The sequence below is a fragment of the Cololabis saira genome, chromosome 10 (assembly GCF_033807715.1).
Source record: "Cololabis saira isolate AMF1-May2022 chromosome 10, fColSai1.1, whole genome shotgun sequence".
Taxonomy (NCBI): domain Eukaryota; kingdom Metazoa; phylum Chordata; class Actinopteri; order Beloniformes; family Belonidae; genus Cololabis; species Cololabis saira.
In genome coordinates this window covers 37,121,699-37,145,808 of record NC_084596.1, presented here as the reverse complement: position 1 = coordinate 37,145,808, position 24,110 = coordinate 37,121,699, and the positions used below count along the sequence as shown (strand labels likewise).

At 40.0% G+C, this 24,110-nt stretch overlaps 1 protein-coding gene across 12 annotated transcripts in view; it reads right to left on the bottom strand.

The window, feature by feature from the left end:
* Nucleotides 1-24,110, bottom strand: part of ctnnd2b (catenin (cadherin-associated protein), delta 2b) — a 219,618-nt gene that overhangs the window by 57,586 nt on the left and 137,922 nt on the right. For 4 of the 12 annotated variants that reach the window (XM_061732810.1, XM_061732812.1, XM_061732818.1 and 1 more), the window contains 5 exons: nucleotides 23,920-24,065; nucleotides 21,760-22,010; nucleotides 20,121-20,252; nucleotides 14,326-14,638; nucleotides 10,185-10,241 (listed from right to left, as the gene is read on the bottom strand). In XM_061732810.1, the coding sequence (XP_061588794.1) occupies nucleotides 10,185-10,241; nucleotides 14,326-14,638; nucleotides 20,121-20,252; nucleotides 21,760-22,010; nucleotides 23,920-24,065 (899 nt within the window). The remainder of the gene's footprint in view (nucleotides 1-10,184; nucleotides 10,242-14,325; nucleotides 14,639-20,120; nucleotides 20,253-21,759; nucleotides 22,011-23,919; nucleotides 24,066-24,110) is intronic. The other 8 variants (XM_061732811.1, XM_061732820.1, XM_061732817.1 and 5 more) reach the window with 5 other exon arrangements.

The following is a 24,110-nucleotide window of genomic DNA, read 5'->3' as shown; positions in this document are numbered from 1 at the left end:
GATGTGCAATGATCAAGTGCGTGATAAATAAATAAATATATACAGTCCTTGTGAAAGGAGTTATTCATGAGGAAGAAGTAGTGTGTTGGTGTGGTCTGGAATGCTTAAAGGAGCATTCCAGGGTGTGTTATTGGATGATAAAGAATATAAATATTGGTCGGGGACCAAAAACAACATGAATCAAAGTAGTTTTGAGTAAGAAGGAAATATATGTTTGCAGCAAAATGGCTAATGATGTAAACTCATGGGACAATTGACCTACATCAGAATAAATTGTTCTTTTAAGCCTCTAGGAGGCTCAAACATGTAATTCCAGTTAAACGATAGTGTAGATAATGTAGATAACGCTCCCACACACAAATGGAAGTAATTTCAGCTTTTCATGTGCACAGAATTTTTTTTTTTTTTTTTTTTTGAAAGCAAAAGGAACCTATCCTTAAATCACTGGCGCTTTGTTACTAGTTCATACAAGTCAACTACGGAGAGTCACGCAGACCGCTGTCAGTCCACACAAAGGGAGTACGTGGCCTCCGCTTCCATAGAACTGGATCAGTACTGATGACAAGACAGGCAATAATTTGTGCAATATCTGTCGTCTACTTGTATAGAGTTATGGCAAGGTGGCAGCAGCTGGAAGGAGATGTCTATACAAACAATCCTTTTTATGCCATAGTTACAATAAAGTTAAAATAACTTTGGTTTATCTGTAGTGATCCTATCCACACTATCACTTAAGTGGAATGACATTTTTGTGTCCAGTCAGGGGCTTGAAATGGCAATTTATTTGGACACAAGTATTGCTGCAAACACATAATCCATTCTTACCCAAACGTTGATTCACATTGTTTTGGTCCCTGATGACATTTTACACTCCTTACCATTCAATAATAGATCTGTTGAACTCTTGGATGTTCCTTTAGCATTTAAGCAGATGTCTTATATCTCTTAAAGGAGTTCATCTCACTTCTCTGCTGCGTGTCTTTTGCCCCAGAAAACTGTAGTATGATAGTTCAGTCATTCACTAACTGAAGCCTGAAGCTGCAAACGTTTTCACGCAGCTTCTCTCGCTCTCATTTACTGTATATATATATGTGTATGTGTGTGTGTGTGTGTGTGTGTGCCTGTCTAAGAAACAGGACACAGGAGAATTTGCTGCTCCCAGTTTCAAACAGTGTGTGACATTATCACAGTGGGGAGAGCCAACACCACTGAGGCCATTTGGGAACTTGGGAGAAAAGTGCTCACGCATGAAATGTTTGCACTGATTTAATGATATGCCACATATTTGGAGGGCTCTGCTTTTCTGGAAGAAAGAAAAATCCTACTAGAACTGAAAGAATATCACGCTATAGATACAGAGAATACTGAGAAACAATTTTCATCTGAAGGAATGACTGATTGTTAAGACATACCGTCCAGCTCTCGTACTATCGGTAAAACCCAGAACAGCTTTGGGACTTGTAAACTCTGGCAACAGCTGTGTATCTCTTTAAAACTCAACATGACAAACCCATGTTGACAAAACTAGCACACAGAGCAGTTAATATCATAGCAGAAGAGACAAATAGACTTAGGAAAGTAATGATGTGAAAGAAAACAAGGAAGTTAAGAGATGAAACAAGAGCAAATGTTAGTGTTGTAAAAGTGATGTAACCTCCAAGCCTGTAGAAGGACTAGATATTTTGTGCGGCTTTAAATTTAACCTGGGATCAAAAACATGTTCCATTTCACACTGTCATTACTATCTTATCAAAATGAAGACACAATGCAGTGTGCATATTAAGCAAATGAATAAATTAATAAAACACCTTCAGCAAAAATGACTAGGAGCATTTTTTTGTTCATCACCAGACTCTCACATTGTTGTGGAGGACTTTTGGCTCACTCTTCCCTATGATGTCATGTTTTCACGGATGTTTGGATGTTCATAGCCTTTCAATTACTCTGACTTCTCCAATGCATCACCTTGATTATGTTCTTTCTCAGCAGTCATGTTACATATTTGCTGGTCTGCTTGAGATCGTTGTCCCAAAGACACAATTTCTGCACTCTAACCTTCCAATACTTGGTAACACAGCATTTTATGTCTGCTTCAGTAACTGCGGGGTTCACGCGTCTGTTGTTTACCGCTGTGCTTGACAGCAAGCGTGACTTAATTCATGCTGATGTATGATTTGGTTCATGGCAAATGTTTCACTGTGAATTATGGTCAAACATCTCCTTTTCAGAATCATAATCAACAATGGCCAGGTTTCCCAGCACGAAGGAGGAGTTTGTCTTACGTTCACTCGGTCTCAGCCGTCCAAAGATAATTGTGCCAAACGTTTTGTTTTATTATTCAAAATTAATAATAAAGGAGCTTTGAACTTTCACCTGGAAACAGCTTTTTCATGCAGAAGTGTTAACTAAAAATTATTAGTTGATTAAAAAAACAACAACTGTTGCGTACTGAATAATACACAGTGTGGGAGTTAAAGATGATGTCTACGGCCTGGTGGCTTAGCTGAACTTTATCAATAATTCAATTATGTTCATCTTTTTAAATCAAATGTGATGTAAAAATTTTTTTTTTTTTAAATAGTTCAGCGTTTACTTTATTTAACTCTGAGTAATAGCTTCATGGCTGCAGACGTTTTTTTTTTTTTTTTTTTTTTTTTTTTTAATGAGACAGGCTTTACTCAAGAGACATCAAAAAAAGAAAAGGAAAAAAGGTGTACATACTGAAAGGCAAAGTCCAGGGTAGACAGAATATGAATTCCCTCCTGTTCCCAAAGCGCGCAGTTAATGGGCAACAATGAAAGACTAAAGTTTTTATCCGACATTTTCTTTGAAATTGGTCGGTAAGCATTTGATTCCTAGTTTACTGGCTTTTATTGATTTCAACAAGCAAGTGGGGAGTGGGACAATACTGCCAATGAGACAAGGAGCTTTTTAAAACAAAAAGAACTGAATCGTGCAGTTTTCTGGCATATTTCCTCCAACAAAATATATATTCAAACTCTGTTTGTAGCTGCATGTCTGACAAAACTATCCCAAGAGAAGCAAATCCTTACTTAGGCGACTCAGTGGACTGGCACAAAGTAATAACAAACTGTCAATCAATGCTTTGCTCCAAAAACAACCAGGTGGGCTACAGCACATAAGCACCTGTCAAGTTGAATGTGCAAATGCATGTGTGTGTGTTTCTCTACGTGACTGAGGGATCCACAGCCAGAACATTTACAGCACAATACAAGGCGCCAGGCTCCAAGCCAACCAGCAATTAAACCCAGTAAATTAAAAGTCTGTATGAATAATGTCTTCAGAAAGCAGGGCAGCGATGATGCCGGGTAGACGGTGGCCACTGTTATAACGGCCTGAAAGGATTTCCTGTGAGTCAGGGTTTTTTGAGGAATAGAGAAACCAGAAATGGGAGGGTAAACTCTGGCACTGTGCGCTTTCATGCAGAAAACTGTCGTTGGGGACAATGAGATGGGTTTTCTGAGTCATTCTGCAAAATGTAGACAGATATGCAAACAGAAATGACAGGTAGAGTAAACCTGCAGAATAAATGTAAAGGATAACATTTGTAAAAAGAGAAAACATGCACTGCAGTGTGATAAAAATCTGTGTTGCTTTGGTTAGCTTCAGAGAGTAATTTGAAGAGATGAGGATCTGTCTGCAGCACGGTGAGCTTGCAGGTACACAATTAGAGCAACAATAGCTCCAGTCAACACCAGGTAATTTTCTTTGCAATGATAACGTGGAATGTATTTCCTTTATCAAGTCTTAGCTGTCTGTCTTCCTCCCTTTATTTCTCTACAGTCACTGGGGTTTGAGAAAACTCTCTGCTTGCCATGGGATTTTGTGACAAAGAAACAATATGACTGCAAACTACCACCACATAAAGACTCACAAGTTTTAATTTATTACATCAGTACTTCACCGATGGCCAATTCCCAAAGTACATGTGAATTGTTTAGCCTGTAAAAATATATTTTTTTTAAACCCTAGTCTGTTTCCAGTTTCAGCAAAGTGGGAATACATGATACATAAAAAGGCTATGATTGACAGCCATCAGAAGAGAAAAAAAAACAAGCTCCACATGGGGGAATGAATCATTTTCTCATTTAGAGTATAAGCACAGCTAACCACCCAAGCAGACGCCCCTCAATGACAGGAAAAAGGGGGAGAGAACTTTCTTTAGACAGTTAAACAAAAGTTGCACCGTGGTTTGTCTGGACAACAACACAGTCAACAGAAGACGAAGGCGGCGGATGGTCATTCAAATGATTATTCAACTTGTGTAGTGAATCATCTGGCAATGATTAAGTAGTGTTATAGTACAACTATATATGAGGCCAAAAAAAGCTGCTTACTGGATTTGATTGACCGACATCATCACTTTCAGTGATGCCGGAGACATGCAAGTGCTGTAACTGTTTCCATTACACTTTTGTGATGAACTGTGCCATCGACATATCTGAAAAACCCTGTCACGGGAATGTATAAAGGTTTTTGCAGCATTTGACAGTATTTTTGAATTCTAGGTGTTTCTCTTACATGCTTTCTTTGTGATATTGAGGTCTTCTCATTTCTCGTGGTAACAGAAACATGACAATGGGGGCAGTGGTTCTGGACTAGTACATTGGCAAAGTGGTTCCCTGTTTCAAGAAGAGGGACCACAGGGGATTCTCCTAAAACAGAATAATACGCTCCTCAGTCTCTCTGGTATGGTCTATGTGGATTCAGGAGGAACAACACAGATCCTGACCCAGTTGTTGGATCCTTGGAGCAAGCATAACACTATGTTAAATCAACTTCGGTCTTGAAATGTTTGTGTATTTGTTGTTCCTCATTTAGTAAGTATGTATTGTCCATTACCTTCTGGTACTGTAGTTCTGACCATCACTGACGTGTATGTATGTACTATATGTACATGTCCATTATGTCCATTGCCTTCTGGTATTGTTGTCCTTACCATTGCTGGTATTTATTATAAATATAAGTTAACGGTGTATTATAAATATAAGTTAACGGTTAACTGTCACCCATGGTGACAATATCTATTGTTCCTGGATTTGCGCGCATTGTGGTTGTGAAATGTATCTGCATTTCATAACCACAATGTGTGTAAATTTAGGTGAAGTGAACTGTAGAATAATTTTTATTATAATTTTATACAGATCTTTTGTTCATTGTTTTGGTTCAAATGTTGAGACAGGAGGAAGACTTAAAAAAAAAAAAAAAATCTGTAAAGTTATTAATGAGAAACAGGGGTGGGATTAAATAGGTTTTCTTTTTCCCACTCCCTTTCGAGTGTTAACGAGTTAATTTGTATTTTGAACCTGCACCTGATAAAGGTATTTGTTTAATTTTATGTTGCACGCAGGTCACTTATGTTATGTTGTATTGCTCGAAATAAAATAAAATATGAATGAATGAAGCATGAAGGTTTGCCCTACAAGTTCACATGTGCTTTGAGGTTTTGTAAAAACCTCCCTCAGGAGGTGTGAAGTCTTTCAGGAGGGATTCGTGTTACTGTTCCTCAACATCGAGCGGAACCAGCTGAAGTGGATCGGGCATCTGGTTAGATGTCTCTGGTTGGGAAGCCTCATCTGGGAAGTTTTCTGGTCTCGTCCAACCAGGACGATGGCCGAGGACAGACCCGGGACAGACACTGCAGTTTTCCTGGTGTCACTGGATTAGCTCTGCTGCTTGGACCCCCAACCAGATGAGTTGTTGTACAGGACGGATGGATCTTTTAGGTGGATTATTTTTCTTTTAATAAAGCCCTTGGCTGGCTTTGTAGCTTTTAAACGTGGCCTATAAATACATTCAATACAATACAGAGATTACTTATAAGCAAAAGAACATTACACACTAAAGGAGACCTGTCATGTTTTCCACTGGCATCAGCTGGGCCACAAATACAGGAAAAATACAAATACAGAAAAAGTGCTATATTGGTATTATGAGAAGTCCTCATCTTCAATTAATGCTTTGTCAGAAAAAAAAGGAAAGGCTCCAAGTGCTATAATTATCAGGCAAATTACCATTTTGCTAGAAAATACAAAACGTTTAGGCAATCTTAAATTTTATTCAAGCTAAGACTTCAATTAGTCACAGAGGACATGTGAGGTTTGTCTTCTAAGGTGCTTATTAGGCAAGTGTATCACAAAAATTATTTTAGCAGCAGTTACAAATAAAGGGTTCATGAGTTCTTGTCCATGACATTAAACCCAGCTGAGCTAGGGGAGTAGACCGTTGCTCACTTGTTTTTGCACAGCCCATCATTGGAGCGGTTGGATAGATGTGGTGATGTTTTCTTTCATGTAGATCGTGGCATTATGGAGTACCGTATGCCTCTTCCTGTTACACCACACTACATGTTGCATATGTAACTTTACAAGGTCCAAATAGCTCATCATCAATGACATGTTCAATGAGAGTACACTGCTGGCAATTCACAATGTGGCCCTGTGGCCGGTGGTGACATACGTCATATCGTATGTACATTAAACCTTAAAAAAAAAGACAACTTGTGAACATTAGTTCTACAGAATAGCAGCCCTGAAGGAAAATTGAGTTTTGCAATGTTCATTTATTTATTCTTTGAATTCTATAAAGTCTTCTATCTTATTTTCCCCCAAATATATTGATCATTTGAGAGCACATCTTAGAAGTTTACCTATTTCAAAACTGGATCCATGTCAGAGCAATTACATTCATTTTTATTCTTTACTTTTACCTACATTTTATTTTTGGCCCATATTAGCCGAGGTAATGAATAACTGTATGGACATCTTAATAGAAGACGCTAATCGCTTAATTAACAGCGTCAGTGGTGGACCGGAGGCTGAGCACAGAGAGAACAGGTGGACTGATCTGTGGCATTGTGCAGGAACAGTCATATCATCTTGAATGCAAATGACACAAAGTAGGTGATTGTGGATTATAGGAGGACCAGGAATATGATGAACAATATTTCCATTGTGAGAGAAGAGGTTGAGATGGTGAAGGACATCAGATACCTCTGTGCACACCTGGAGAACAGACTGTACTGCAAATGCAGCACTGAAGCTGCTTACAAGAACAGCCAGAACAGACTGTGTTTCCCAGGGAAGCTTAGGTCCTCCAATGTTTGTAGCAAAATGTTGCATGCATTTTTGTAAGTCTGTGGTGCAGAGTGCAACTTTATTTGCAGGCATCAAATGAGCCAGTGATTCAGAGAAACTGAACAAAAATGATCAAGAAGCCTGCCTTTGTTCTGGGGACAAATCTGGAGTCTCTAGATCTGATTGTACAAAGATGCATAAGCATAATAATGGAAAACATTGGACATACTCTATACAATACACTGAATAAAAGGACAAAGTTTTATCAGTCAGAGGCTTCATCAGCTTTACCGCAGTAAGATTAGATACTTCCTCACAGCTGTGCTAACCTCACTGTGCCCAGGGAGGAGATTTCTTTATGGAAAAATGGATCATCTGCCTTTTTATTTCTTCTTGCTTTATTGCTGCATGACACCGACCCAACACACCAGTACCAACTGTGATTCAGCCCAAAGGTTTAGGTGCTTAACTCATGATGATCATTTCAGCTCTTTCACAAATTGTGGGGGGTGAATCCAGCATAACCAACAAAACACCATACACTCATTTACATTCATCACACCTTACTACACAAACACTAATGCATCATCATCAATAACATACACAACATCCATCACAATCTTCTGTTCATGTCTGTCTTTCTGTACTTCACTGTCTGTGACTTTTGTCCTCTTTGACAGAATCTGTCTCAGGTCCTAATAAAGATTTAGTTAGTTAGATTAGACAGTCAAAAGGGCTGGTGTAGGGCACTCTCACCTTCACCCTCACATATGCTCAAGAAAACTTACATCTGCTGCAAACTGCAAAGAAAATGTTTTCCCTTAAAGGTCAGGGGGAATATGAGATTACTGGCAAATAAAACAGAAAACTTGGAGTGCTAACAAGGACACTGCAGGAATATTGGGAATGCAGCATTTCGTGTGTCCCTGAGACATGGTAACAGAAACATATTGTTTCTTTTTATAGCTTCTGTTTATTGTTTCTCTATATAGCTTTATGTCCAGAATAAAAAACGGACCATTATATTTTAAAAAATGGGAGAGACGTTTCACTGAGGAAACACAATGAGCAAGTGAAAAGAACCAATGGTTTGTGTGACTTTAGTGCACCAATGTTGCCAGGTTATTACTGCATGAGGAGAAACAAGGACATTTTTATTCTCTCTCTGTCTTCAGGGCCTTAAGATAACTTAAGTGAATTGGCGGTATTATAAATAAAAGTTAGCTTAACTGAAATTGTATAGAAAAGGTTTGTGGTAGCCAGGCTGTGGTTATGTTTGCAAGTGTCATGACATGGCTGATTTATTTTGACGAGGGGTTAGGTGTGAGAAAAGAGCTAAAAAACCCACACACACACACAGAAACATACACACAAGCACACCTGAATGCTTAAGAGCATGAAATAAAATAGGGCAGCTTAATGATCAGGTCAGATGCTGTCTAGCAAAAATCTTCCATAAATTACCAGCTGCAATGAGGAAATGTGTTGAAACGCACACAAATCTGTCTTTACTGGAACATAGTTTGATTTGCTGGACCGTACAAATGTGTGGCTTGACAAATCACTTAAATCATATTTGAGGCTTTGAATACACGTGTGATTAGGAATCAGGCTGCAGACGGGGACAGCGGGCTCTCATCTCATCTTCTCACTGTGCCGTGCTGATTCAGACATCCCCAGTCCAATAAGTCATCATGTTTTTCATTTATTTCCAAATAGACTCTATTTCCAGCCCTCCATTTCATCAGAGTCAGATGTAGGTTACTTTGCAAAGGATAAGCCCATTGTTGATTCTGAAAGCTATTGATTATCTTATATCCCGGGATGAAGACAGCTAATGCTATTGTAAGGCTGTGCCGATTATTTTCCCAGGAGGATCCAGTGGCAAATATATAATGTCGAATTAATACGTGTTTATTTCTTTTTTCCCATATGATCGATTGTTGCTATGTAATAATCACATTACATTAATTTAGAAGATGCTTTCAGTCAAAGTGATGAGATAGAAACAGTGGAGGTTGGGGCGTTTGAAACAAAAACACCTTCAAATGAACTATGACCATTCTAACTCACAAGCTGCAGCTGCCTCTAAAAATACTAAATGAGACACAAAAGTGCTCAAAACGACTTGTAAATAATGGATTTGAACCGTATCAAAACTGCAGCTGCTGAAAAGGACTTGAGAATTGGACTGTAAATGGATTATAACAATTGGAAAATAATTGGACTTGAACTGATTGTGTTTGCTTTTTCTGTTTAAGTGCTTTTGCTGTGAAATGTTTTTAATTGCTCACTGTGCAGTTAATGCGGCATTAAAAGTTAACAACACTGCATGTCTAGCCAGCCTCCGTCAGTATTTCTGTGGCGTGTTCCTTGTGATTATTGTTATCTCGATGATGACTTAAGGTACATGTACAAGGTCAACGGTCTGGAGAGCAGGATTATATGTTCTCTGTTGGAAATGAAAAGATCAGCACCAATTCAGCACACCAGAAACCCAAGGTAGGTGCTGGAATTAAAACCAGGCAAGCCACGTAAACACAAATGACACAAAACAGGCTTCACATTCACCTGGAAAGACAACGAACACAAACGGATGACTGAATTAACCAACAAGCATATAAATGAGTGGAGGAATGAATGGACAGATGAGAAGCCAAAGGAGAGAATGAGGAATATTTACACTATTGGTAATAAAAACAGAACAAAACAAAAAAAAAAGAGGCTCTGCAGAGTAATGATAATCCAATTAAAAACTGAGTTGATAGTTGCGTTAATTTGTTTGACAAAGCTTGCCGCTTCTTTATTTGTGGTTTCACGTCACAGGGAATGTTTTTATGATGGTGCAATGAACCCTGGTCTTGTCTCCACTTTCATTTACAGTTAAAATTATAGTACAAAAGTAATCCCAGTTTATAAAAACCACTAAATGAGTGACAATACAAATGTGAAATGCTGTCATGCTGGTATTAACATTAACATCTGCATCATATGTCGGTGTCATATAGAGAAGATGGAGAGATTCAGTGAATGAGACAAAGGTAAGATAGACAAATGTAAATATGTATAAATAAATAGTTGGATTACTTTGTCATTCTTTGCTCGGCTTGATTTTGATTCCACACAAGGAATTCGGGGTCGTACCTATCGAAGGGGACAGGCAGAGAGAAACAAGAGAGGTATATGTTGGCTGTCTGGCAAAAGATTATTTAAGAGTTTTCATTATATTGATGATTAGTAAATAAAAAACCAATATGTAGCCACTCGACTCATCTTTCTCTCTCAACATTTGGTTATCAGGCAGTGGTGGAGGAGGTGAGCAGGGTGAAGAGCGCGCATGCACTGAGAGCGGCTGGTGGGATGATGGAAGTATGTCGGGTAAAGAGAGGGTCGTCACAAAGCAGATCTGCTTTCCTCTTGTTCTCTTTAGACTCCAAACTGTACTTTAGCTGCTCGCTGGTACATCAATAAAGCTGAACAGGTCTTAGGTGGCCTGTTAATGAAGTGAACCGGTAACTGATTTGTGCTCATCTACTAGTTTAAATAAGCTTTATCTTAAAAAGAAGAACTATCAGCATAGTTGAATAGTTCATGCTATCTTTAGCATGTTAGCTGTAGAGTAGTTGTGTCCGATATGCTTAAATGTTGATATTTTATAGGCTTTAGGTACAATTTGTTTTGTTTGAAATCTCTGTTATTCTAGAAACTTCAGAAAGCACAAGTTAGCTTGTTGTTTGGCTAAATCTACACTCCAACTTGTTCTATTCTTGCCTAGATTTAAAATCTAAGCACTGGACCGATGAGAGTATCTATCGTTTACTCATAGACTTAGTGGTATCTGGATGGTTGCCAGCTCAGCAAATGGCTAGCAATTATCACTTCTTTGTGAGTTATTTGCTATAAAGCTTAGCCAAGCAGCGTCCCGCATGTGCTAACTCGGTGTTGGCCTCTGATTTTGGCATCGAAATGACGTCTGAAACTGAATATTCTGCTGCAAATGTTCACTTGCAGCTCCGCAGCTCCTCCGGGGCGGATCGGGTTAAGGGGCGGGGAGCCATGGAAAACTTTGAATGATATAAAGGTGGGCTGGTTCCGGCCGCCTTCCTGGGCCTGTTCCTTCAGCACATGTGCAACATGGCGGCATGTAATGCGTGGAAAAAGCTGTACAACCACTGTTAAGAGAACCCATGAGTGACGTCACAGAGGGTTTTTGTCCAGTAATCAGCAAGTCTATGCTGCTGGGACAGTCGCCACAAACCACTGTGATCCTAAACAGGAATAAGCGGGTACAGATAATGGGTGGATGGTATTTAGTGTTTATTTCTTGTATATCTTTTTGCAGTGTGGCCTTACTCACTTTTTAGTTTCCAAAAATCAAATGGAAGCCGACCCTTCCTCTATTGTGGAACCAGGTTGAGTTTGGGAGGTAGACACTGTTTGTTCTTTTAAAATGCGACTTAAAAAAATGTTAGATAAAGCCTATGGTTCTGTCCGACCCTCGTGGTTCTGGTTCTGCTCGTGCACGGATGGGAGAGGGCACACTAAACACTCAATGTTACCCACTGGTTTCCTGAGCTAGGCTACTTCTAAGAGTTGGTATTAATTGAATTAAATTGTATAAAATCAAGCAGAACTGAACTAATTTAGCTTGCTGGGAGAACCTTTGTTGTGAACCGTTGCTGCATTAATAAACTGAACTGAATTTCATATTTTCAAATGCCTTGAAAACTTGTTAGTGTTTGTTACTCACTTAAAACAATTTTGTGGAAAAGAAGTTACAACAAATACTTAAAAGTGATATGAGTTATCAGTGATTTATCCTCCGCTTAGCTTTTGAATGCATTTCATTAAACAAAAATAAAAAATGCAAAGTTCCTCAGACGCAGAAGAGCGGGGTTAATTCATTTAGTTAAGCAACGTGGAGTATCAGAGAAAATGCTGGGAAGTCAGAGTATTGAGTATAAATACAACCTAAAAGTTGGTCGAAGTGTCTTAAACATGGATTTATTGAAATGTTTTTACCCCGTAAATATTCTTGAACAAATTCATAATGGATGTTTGGTTCTACTTCATAATTATAATATTCTGGGACCCTCCCTTTATTGCTGGCAGATCAATAAGCTTCTTGGGTATCTGCGAATGGTGATGGCAATAAAGTTGGACGTGTATGTGGTGAACACAAAGCAATGTGCCATGCACTGCAGTCGGTTTGTTTAATGTAGCAGGGCAGATGCGTTGAAGCTACAAAACAAGGATGCCGATGCTGAAGAGTGAGCAAACAGACAATGTAAGTGCAACGTGCACAGAGAAATAATCACTTGGACAATGGGTGCAGGAAAGCGCAATGATAACAGCTGGACCAGGGCGCGCCTGGCCTGTTGACATAGATAAACCTCTGTGCTTCCAGTTGTTACAACACACAGGAATAAGCAAGTCACTACAGCCACGACCTCATCACAAACATGATGTCTTTTTTCAGAAAGTGCATACATCAGCGGCTCACACCTGTTCTGAAAAGTCACAAATACACACTTCAACTTGAATTAAGCTGTTTGTGTCATTGACAGCTGCTCTATGGAGCAACGAGTGGAGCTAGAAAGACAAGGTTGATATAGCAAGAACCAAAAATAAATCTAAGACATCTGAAATAGTGTTTTAAGCGTGACTTTTACAGGGACAAGAGCGGGGGGGGGAGAAAAAAAACAGCTATGGAGCTGTCTATACGTATCCATCTTACTTATCATGTCCTGTCACTGCCTCTCCGCCACACACCCACACTGGCACTCGGCGCAGACTAAAAGCAGACTTCTCACAGGCTCTCTGTGTTTAACGTGTCAACCAGCTGCTCAGAACGTGACTACTGCCACCGACAAAGAGGCTCTCGGCTCCTAAAAGTGACGGCAAGCTTTGGAATTGGACCTAGAGGTGTGTGCAGGCATTCATACAGCAGTCTCAACCCGCCCCACGGGCAAACCAGAGAGGACAGTGAAAGATGTGCTGTGATGTGTGCCTCGTGCCAAGGACCAGATTCACACTGTTTTTCAGTCAAATATATTCAGAAACAGTTGCAACGATATGGAAAGTGCATATAACTCAAAATCAGCAGTACTTTCATTTACTTTCTTTAACCTTTATTTCTTTGCAGACAACATGAACCCAAGACATTACATGTTCTTTTCCTTTGAATTCATTAATTCACACAGATTCCTCAATTTAAGCCTTGATTTTAAATTAGCATGGATACGTTTTTACAACTTTGTAAGTTTTGTCGTTCTTGTTGAAAAATTTTTTTCAACAAGAAATTTTGGCAATAATGCTGCCATCACAGAAGTACTCATATGCTTTGTCAGGATAAATGATGCAACTTCAATAGGACTTGTTCCTGAAAACAGTCTGCATAGCCTTTTTTTCGTCTTTCTTTTTTGAAACTTCTCCATTGGTTCATCCCAGACGCCTCACATCTCAGATCTATGCATTTGACCTCAACAAGGTACATTTTCAGTAACATTTGTGATTGTAGCTCTGTGTTGTAATTGCTTAACAAGGTTTCCTTCAGTAATCCCTTGTCTGTGTAGTGATATCAGCATGTGAAGAAGAACATCTTCAGATGCAATTCCCTGTGAGGGATCTGAGATCATGGTGGCCCCGCCTAAGCTTGGGCCCTCGCCCTTTAAGCACCGAAATCCCTTGAATTGTTTAATTATATATACACTATAGAAGGAGAGATATGCAAATTAATTTTGGTCCGTCTTTGAGGAACATTGTTTTTAATGATTTTTGTGTTCTTCTGGACATCACTGTTCCTCCAAGACTCAGCTTGTCATGGATGCCGCTTTTGTAGCTAATCATCTTTAACCTGTGGACATCACCGCTTTGAAATAACATTCTTATTGTTTTCTTTAGCCCCTTCCTAGAAATATTTTGTCTCTTGTTCTTGACACAACATAGGTAAATATTCGCATATTTTATTTTTAGAATCTGTTGCCGGCCTGGAATGCAAAAAAAGGATAAAAAAAAAACAAATGAAATGAGGTTTATGAGTATAAGAGTACGATTTCTTGGGTTCATACTGTCAGCACGGAAAGTTAGAGTAAAGTTACGTCAGTGAATCTGGCCCTCAGTAAGTTTAGTGACAGTGGAAAGGGAAAAGAGCAAAGACCTTTGAAAACAAGCAAGAGTTTGCTTAAACATACAAATCAATAAGTAAATAAATGTAGTTTTTTCTCACCTGGGGTCCTTCTGAATGCTGTCCACCGATGGGGAGCGGCCAAGAGCAGCCTCAGGGGGGAGGGCGGGGCCCGACTTGCTGTAAGGCGACTCGGTGGACGGGCAGAACTGCAGAGTGCGGTACGGATTGGCGTAGTCGGCAGACCCGCCTCCTGCGGCAAAGCTGCCTCTCTGAAAAGTGGCGACGGCGCTCTGGCTTCCAGTACGCTGCAAGGGGATTGGATCAACACCAGGGGAAGGCGGGGCTAGAGCGGGAACAGGAGTGTAAGGATAAAACAGATAGTTGAGGACCTCTTGGTACAACTGGTTCACCACTGGGGTTGGAGTTGCAGGGTTTGATTAGGGGTTGGAGGAAGAAGAATAATCACACCAAAACACAAGCCCCAAGGAAGCGCAAAGAGACACAGGAGTAGTAGAAAACAACACCAGCACCAGTGGAACAAAGGGGGAGAATAAAAAACAAATGCCGTGAACAAAATAAACAGAGGCAATCTGCAGAAAAAAAAATGTTAACAGAACTGGTTGGGAAACTTTGGATGAAAAAGTTAATGAAATTAAATCATGTTAAAAAATAGACAAACAAAAGCAGAACAATTAAGCTGTAAAACTTAGAAAATACATGTAAAAAGCTGTCAAATCAAGTCGAGTTCATTTCTACACTACGTTCAAAACAGCTTCAGTTGTCCAACTTCTGATATAGCATATAAGCACTCACTCTTGTCAATGACAAGAACAAAGATTAAGTTGAAGAAAGAAATGAGCTTAAAAGTGATGCCGTTAAAACACAAACTGATATTTATTAATCCTTTGAACTCGTTTAGATCAAAAATATGCTAGGATGCCTAAAATGATGCATTGAATTGACTAAATACAGAGGATCCATGTCTCTTTCATCTTTTTGTTTCAAAAACAAAAAATGATGATGATAATAAAAAAATAATAATTAAATAAAGGGAGAACAAATGAACTGCACTTTTCTGGTTTAAAAACAAAATGGGACAGGGGAAACCGAAAATAAGTTTGTAATTTGTCTTTTATTGTGTAAAAGCTCAGCAGTATCTTCAAAATAAAAGTCCTCTCACACAGCAGACAGGACACTTGTGCTGAGGTTGGACCAAAGGAGAAGAGAGAAGGAAGCACCAGCACAACTCATAGTTGCTAGGCAACAGTGAGGCCTTCATTAAATGGTTAGCAGATGCTAATATATAACTACTTTGTTGAGAAGCTGGGTAGATGTACACGATCTTTCTACTTGGCAAGAAAAAAACTCTGGTCAAGTTGTAGCGTATTGATGATGAGGAGGAGCGGATGAGCTGCCTCAAACAGAGACCAGAGCGCTGACTCCAAAGCTGCAGCTTTACGCTGACAGTTTTCGGGTTTACTTCAGGCTGAGTCGGGAGCAGTTGGGCAGCCTGCTGGGGAGAAGAGCTGAAACTCACAAAACCGCCGAGCTCCTGGGGAACACGACTCCAGAAGAGCATTTTACTGTCAAAGTAGAAAAATGTGTTTCTAACATTGTTTTCAATGTAGTTTTCATGTCCAAGCTGTTGAACATCTCTGTCTACACCAGCATGACTTCAAACTTATAATGTACAACTGAGGAAGACAGCATTGTTTTTATGCTCTGTACTATTATCTGTAATTGGATAAGTGGAAGTGCAGTCCCAGCATGCTGCACCAAGGTTTTTTTTGTTGTTTTTTTTAACATCCATGTGACAGCACGTGCTCTTGTGCTGTGCTCAGCTTGGTGCAGAGACCTTTAAGGTTCAGCAGCATCCTGACTGAGCGTCTTAAACAAGAGTAATCACCTCTCATCGTGTGGCTAATCCTCCCAAAATGTTAAAAGTTTTACCTTTGGTTTTCTGTTTTGTATTTAAAACAAAATATACAGTTTGATGACATATTCATAATTTCCTTTTAGGATGTTTCTGATTTGCCTTCAGGGTAAACAATGACAGCACAACACTGTTTTTCCCTGTTTCCAGTTTTGAAACAGAAAAACCAAAGAACGAATGATAGTTGGACAATGAGGTGACTGGGTACAAATGAACATCTGATGATATCTGAAACACTACAACTGTTTTCAGCATCACCAAAACAGTGGTATAAAAGAGTAAATCTGGCTCCACGCTGACTAGACACCACGGTGTCCACTGCATTGGTTTCACGTATCACAGCAAATCTGTTATCTTTTGATGGAGTTACATGGAAACGAATATAGACTCTTTCATTTGTAAGGTTTCAGGACGTGATCATATAAAAATCATCAGGTCCTTATCAGGTCTTAAAATCAGGCAGATACATGATCGTGATCAACAAGAGATGATACATTAGGATTTGTCATTATTTGAATTATTTATACAACAAAACTCTATATCTTAGAAGGAAACCTTGTGGAGCGCTGAAACATTTTTTCTCCCCATTTGGATTTTTGTCACAACAACCTTCACTGGAGGTACTGGATCAGCAACATTTGAGGACATGGCTGATTTACACTGATTGCCAAGCTAATGCCCATGGCATTAATTGAGATTAATTTTCAGCCTTGAAACTAATTACTTAACAGACTGTGACAGAGAGACAAATTGGCATTGAGACCCCAATTTGCCTACCTGATGTGGTAAATAGTGCTACAGGATCAGATGGCTCGAGATAATCTCTCATCTACATTAGCGCTGAATATTGCATGACACCATTAAAAAAAATAAATAAATAAAATTACAGCTCGAGAGGAACCAATATGTGTCTGTTTTTCATGTTGGACTGAGTTGATCCGCTGCTTTATTTGAGGGATGATGTTGCAACTTCTTCTGCTCACTGATTTTCAAATGTAGATGGTTCAGCGTGTGATATGGCAGCGACGCTGCAGCTATTTATAGCCGCTCTTTCTTGTCGTACTCTCAGCCTCACTATTGTCGAGTGAACGTTATAACAGCATCCTTCAGTTTTCCTTCATGTGTCCTCTTCTTTTATTTTCCAAATGGGACCTTTGGGGCAGGTTTATACAGGACACTCAATGTCTATATGTCCTTTAATAATAACCAGGGTGCAAGCAAAAGTAAGCATTGCTGCCCTTTACTATTGCAGATCCTTTCAAATCAATCTATTCATCAAATATTAAAACATGTTTTCTTTTTATCTATGATATACAGCCCATAATAAAAGAATAAAGCAATCGCAAAATGTTCAATTGGGTGTGATTTTCCTCCTAAAACCAGAAAGCTGAGTGGTTTTTGAAAAGAGGAAGGCTTCACCTCACAATCTGCCAAACCCATCAAGCAGCTTCACCTGCTGAGACTCATCTGATGATTATTATATTATCAGCAAATGTTTGGACGTGCTCTCATGCTGGCACTGGTGTAAAATAAATAGACAGGCCAAGCCCCAAGGAGAGCAAGTGAAGGAGGAGGAGGAGGAGGAAGAGAGGCATTCTGATAGAAACCCATTAACTCTCAACATCTGAGTCCTTTATGTTGGAAAATCAGCAACCGAAATATACATTGATATTCAAATTAATAAACAATTTTCCAGCATAAAAGATGCTGCTCGATTCTATGAATTGCAGATGAGAAATGATGAAATATGGCCAAACTTGTTTTATGTCCATTGTTCTGATGCAGCACCCCTGCTGGCCACTTGGCATCGGCCCCAACGATCCAAACCCCAAAACCTCAGGTGAATTACAGCGAACAACGTTTCCCTGCTCGTGCCTTTGGACAAGTTTTTGGGGTTGGAAGTGGAAATAAAGGGATACATAATTTTCTGCAGCCATCCTTTTGTTCATGAGATTAAATCTAGCCCCCAAAAAGACTAGTTTGGTCATTTCACAATTCGATTTGTCAAAACACCAGGCCATGAACTAAAAATACAACTGCATTAAGGAGAGGAGCAGGATAGTTGGATAAAATGAAAATATAGAGCTAGGTTCAAGTAGGATATTTAAGATAACGGGGTTGATCACATACAGTGCTTTAAGTGGGCTGGTACGGAGCGGTACGCAGTACCGGCACTTCTAAATTTTACCCATCAGTGTACCGGAAATTATTTACTGTGTGCGGCGCGTACCGGTACTGTTCTTCCCAGATTCCCCATCAGTCAGTAACTCCCCCCGATCTCCCCAAAGTCTACAGGTTGGATTTGTTGATTAAGGTGTTTTGATGCTCAAAGCTTGCCGTACAGACGTAAAGGCGAGCTTGGCCAACCCGCGGCTCGCGAGCCACATGCGGCTCTTTGGCCGGTGGGACAGGGGAAACCGAAAATAAGTTTGTAATTTGTCTTTTATTGTATAAAAGCTCAGCAGTATCTTCAAAATAAAAGTCCTCTCACACAGCAGACAGGACACTTGTGCTGAGGTTGGACCAAAGGAGAAGAGAGAAGGAAGCACCAGCACAACTCATAGTTGCTAGGCAACAGTGAGGCCTTCATTAAGTGTTTAGCAGATGCTAATTACTTTGTTGAGAAGCTGGATGGATGTACACGATCTTTCTACTTGGCACCAGTAAAAAACTCTGGTCAAGTTGTAGCGTATTGATGATGAGGAGGAGCGGATGAGCTGCCTCAAACATGGAGACCAGAGCGCTGACTCCAAAGCTGCAGCTTTACGCTGACAGTTTTCGGGTTTACTTCAGGCTGAGTCGGGAGCAGTTGGGCAGCCTGCTGGGAAGAAGAGCGCTGAAACAAAACCGCAGAGCTCCTGGGGAACACGACTCCAGAAGAGCCTTTTACTGTCAAAGTAGAAAAATGTGTTTCTAACATTGTTTTCAATGTAGTTTTCATGTCCAAGCTGTTGAACATCTCTGTCTACACCAGCATGACTTCAAACTTATAATGTACAACTGAGGAAGATGGCATTGTCTTCATGCTCTGTACTATTGTCTGTAAGTGGATAAGTCATGCGGCTCTTGCAACTTTATTTGATAGGTGCAGTGAAAGACAGACTCGTAGGAAGTGGGTGCAAAATATGCCGCGACTGGAATCGAACCCGCGTTCGCTGTACGCAAGTCGCCTGCTCATCCCCATGAGCTATACGGGCGAGCTCGTAGTTGTGACGGAAATAAGTTGGAGGGAGAAAATGCACGGCCAAACGGAATGAAGGTAAACACAGGTTTTAACAGAGTGGGATATATATATATATATATATATATATATATATATATATATATATATATACACACAAATACAAATTTACCCATATCCCATATTTGTATGACTGGAGGGGGAGAGTACCGGCACTTATTTTTTCCCACTTAAAGCACTGATCACGTCGCCTTCTGGTGGTTTCTGCTGATTGAGAGGTGTAGCTTTTCTCTCATTGCCAGTCACCCTCTTCCTCTTCCTCTTCCTAGCACGTAAACTGTAGTATGTTGGCCACAAATAAAAGAAAACAACCTCTGGAACAGTGTTTTCTTTTCTCCATTCTGGGCCAGGAGGGCAAGGACAGAGCTAGGCGCAGCGCTAAAGATAGCTGTTGTTATATTCTTGTTTGGCTCACTCAGAGCAATTTCCATAGCGCAGCTCAAAATGTTAAACTTTTCTCTGCCAAGTGCCCTCATCTTTTCTGAACGCCAAACCCCAGTTTGTTTGAAGCCTTTATCAAAGCTTAGAAATTACCAAGGTTATTTTCTTTTCCAAACCAAAGACAACTCCCATCACCATTACTGTCCATCAAGTTATCTTCCGCTCAACCTCCGTCAAACCTCCTGTCCATTCTTCCCGTCATTGTGTTTCACAAACGCAGCGACCACAGACGTCCCTCCGCTCTAAACAGACGGCCTCTGCCGACGTGTCTGCGCTCACCTTGTCCTCTGAGGTTGGGTTTGGTGTAGACTCTGTCTTCGTAGATGGGGTCGATGTGGTGTTCAGGGGACTGAAGCGGTCGCAGTTCTGCGCCCAGGTGACTGTGCTGGCTGCTGTAGGACCCTCTGGAGCCTGGAGAACATGAACCATGTACTGTAGGTTAGACCAGTGGTTCCCAACCTTGTTTCCTTGGAGCCCCCCCTACTTGTGTCTAAGACCAGCCGGGCCCCCCGACCCGTATGTACCAGTACCAAAAGAGTAAAGTGATTCGTTACAAATCTTTCATTGAAAAAATGAACATTAATTATGTTTTTTTGATCATTTATCTTTGGTTTACCCTGTATACATACAGTATCATGTTGTTTTTCTCACCTTCATTTTGTGTCAACAATGTATAAAATAGGCACAAAAAATAATTGCAAAGACATAAAAATATTTCTGGAAAATGTCTCTTTTAATATGAGAGCAAAAACTTTTAGCAGTTTTTCTTTAACAACCTGTCTGAGTAGAAGTTTAATTAAATGTTGAATAATGATATAATAATAAGTAATAAGTAATGAAATCATTTCCTGTGTTTGTCACCAGTGTACAAAAAAACAAAAAAATTATTCAAAGACATTCATAAATTATTCCTAACAATGTCTTATGAATGACTCTGTGTCATTCTGTTCATTCATGATTCATGCATCATGTTCTGCATTCTGATTGGCTAAATAGTCTCCGCTCTTTTATTGTTGCTTGTATAATAATTGTAAGCAAAAAAAAGTTGCTACTTTGCGGATTTCACCTATCACGGGTTCTTTTTGGAACGTAACCCCCGCAAAAAAACAGGGATTACTGTATTCCATTAGGTGTGTTATTATGATTTTTTTTATTTATTTAACATGTGTAAATATAATTTTTACAACTGCATATCCTCAAAGCGGACAACGTTTCGCGCCCCCCCAGAGATCTCTGGCGCCCCCCCAGGGGGGGCCCGGACCCCAGGTTTGGAGACACTGGGTTAGACTAGCTGGTTAACGCGCTGCAGAAAAGATCAACAGACAACAAACGGCACACAACAAAGATGTATTTATGTGTCGAAATGAGGCAGTTCGCTATTCAACTTTGAAATGAAAGCTAAAAGAAAACTATGCATGACAGCAATTTTTTTCATGTTGGGGAAAAGGATCAAATAAGCACACTTTAATAATAAAATATACATTTCCTTCCACTTTTTGATAAGCCTAGAACAAAGGCAAGCTTTAGCAGCTATTAAAATGACTTTTCTTTTTTTTTTAAAGTCCATATTACCAAGCAATTGATTTTATTCATGAATAGTTCCGACTTTCGTTTGTGATCTAATGAATTTTGGATAAAACCTCCAGCGAATTTAATCAGATATTCTGTAATATGTGTTTTACATTTTTGCGCTCAGACTGTTTAAAACTAATCACACATGAATGGAAAGTGGATTCATGAGACATTAACCATCCCAAACATTAAACTAGGCCCTTAGAAAAACCCATACGGAAGTTTCTGTTTAATGGAAAGTGCTGTTACAATGTGAACTCTTTTAAAATATGTTCAGCCACAATGGATGACTTGAATGGGATGATCAAAAATCACAAGGAAAAGTAGAAATTAAATTTTTCTTGACCTCTACCTGCCAGGCTACCAGGCCTTTGCAGGGTTGCGTTAGCGTAAAGCTCATGGGAAATCTTGTAGGTATCCCCTCCAATGTGGTGCAGCATACGCTTGGTGGGAGACAGCGTGGCGTAGCTTCCGATCGCCGAGCTGAGCTGGTGGATGGGCGACGAGCTGTGGTTTCCTCCGGGGGAGCCGGCCATGGGGAGTGGAGAGGAGGAACCCGCGCCGCCCGATGCTACCATGTTGATGGGCGACGAGGTGCTACGGGAGACGGGACAAGAGTTATGACCATCTCACGCTTCATCAAGAATCCACATGTACCATTTAAACCCAAAATAATAAGTCCAATGCCTCGGCAGGATTATTGATTGCACATCAGTTCTGACTTAAAGAAAGAACAGAGAGCAGTGTGACAGAAGCGAAGATCAGGATTTGCTGCAGTTCGTTTGGCAGGTGCTAAGTAGGCAGGCACTTTGGTGGAGACTCTGGGAAGTGTTAAGTTGTTAAAATCATCCTCTCAGTTAATTAACTCGCATTCGGGCTCAGCAAGTCTCCAATCTGGAGTCTCTCCACGTACTGTTACCTCGAATATGGACAACTTATTACTTTGGCCAAGTTTTGATGATGGACGTTCATTAAGAGGCAGGAATGTAAAATAAATACTGTATATATTTATATGTAAACAGCTTCCTGGTAGGCATCATGGGGAAGCACAATATAGCCAGTAATATGTTCAGATATATATAGAAGCTACATTCATGGTAAAAGGTAACGTTTTCAGCAGAGTCCCAGTGAAGGAGTGATCAAAGCCTGCTTGGTACCAACGTTTCTGTTTTGCTTATGTCTTAGAAGAAATGTGTGTTTGGTTGTGAGGATGCAACAAACATTTTCCAGCTTCAGAACACACTTCTGACAACAACATCCTGTTTTTAAGGAAGTTCATTGTTCTAAAATAACTACAAAATGCTTACATGAGACAAAAAGGGCTGGACTTGAGATAAATCTCATCTTATTCATGCAGTATTGTCCATAGCATCTCCCTGTGGCAGTTATTACTCTCTGCAGTAATGAATGCTCTGTAATTGGAGGTGGAGCTTAAAAGGCAGGTGAGTCCGAGCAGCTCTTCTACCGTCTTCTCGTTTAAACCCCGTCAACTCAGGGAAGCTTCATTAAAGCTAACAGTTAAACCACTAGTTTCACATTTTTTCTTTTCAATTTTTGCCAGAATTGGGATATTCTCCCAATCCAATGCTCGGAGTGGCTTAACAACTATTTTTGGAGAATCTGGATAGATACTGCACAGACAAGGCTAACCAGACACCATCCATTGGCAGTGGATATTCTGCTGCTCACTTCTACATGTTTTTCTACCAAATTAATCCTCTCACATCGCTATAAACTTTGGAATCTCTGCTTGAAACTAAAATTAAATTCTGTGAGTTGAAACCACATTTGGCTGAACAGCATGAATTTGTAAAGACTGGCCCACCAACAGTCTGCTACCTCATTGGGGGTTTTGTCTTTGTTTCCAGTTTAAATTCTGCGCTTTAAGAGAATCACGAAAACTTATTGATGAATCAAGCAGTAAAACCTTCAACTGATGTATCAACATTTGAAGACATTTGCTAATGTGGCTTCTGTTTTAGGGAAAATCAAGACAAGAAAACTAGTAATTATTGGGACAGAGACATTTTTAAATGACAAATGTGCTAAAAGAAAACGCAATACTGCTCTGAACTCACATTTCCATTATTTAAACATTCAACAATGATGGCCACAATCAAACACACTAACTCCTTACACCCTGGAGCTCCCAGTACAGGGGGAAAATGGCATATAAGAACATAAGACTGAGACCAGGCCTAGTTTAAACGGCTAGTTTAAAAGTACAATGTTGAGCCCTTTTTTTTTTTTTAAGTATTCACAATCAGTTTATTGTGATCAATAACAGCAGAAGAATTTTGCTCCAGATGTGATTTCAGGCCAGAATGCATCTTTTTAAAGTATCTTTTAAATTTAGGCATGTTGAGTTATTGGTATTGAGCAACACGCATATTGATCACCCTCATGCATTATTTTGTGCTCTGGGGTCAGCGAAATTCTTAGGTAAGTACATTCTCATCAAGAGTGTTGTGTGGGAATCAATTGGTCTGACGGAGATTTAACCAACCTGTAGGATTTGGCGAGTCGGCTGGGCGACTGTTTGGGGGAGGACACTCTCTGCAGCGTGGCGTAGCTGGGCATGTCGGCGGAGGCCGATCCCAGACGCTGCAGCTTGGTAGGGGATCCCACGGCCTGCAGCGGTGAGCTCACACGCTGAAATACAGTACACCAGTTGTACTTCATTAAAAGGGAATGCCA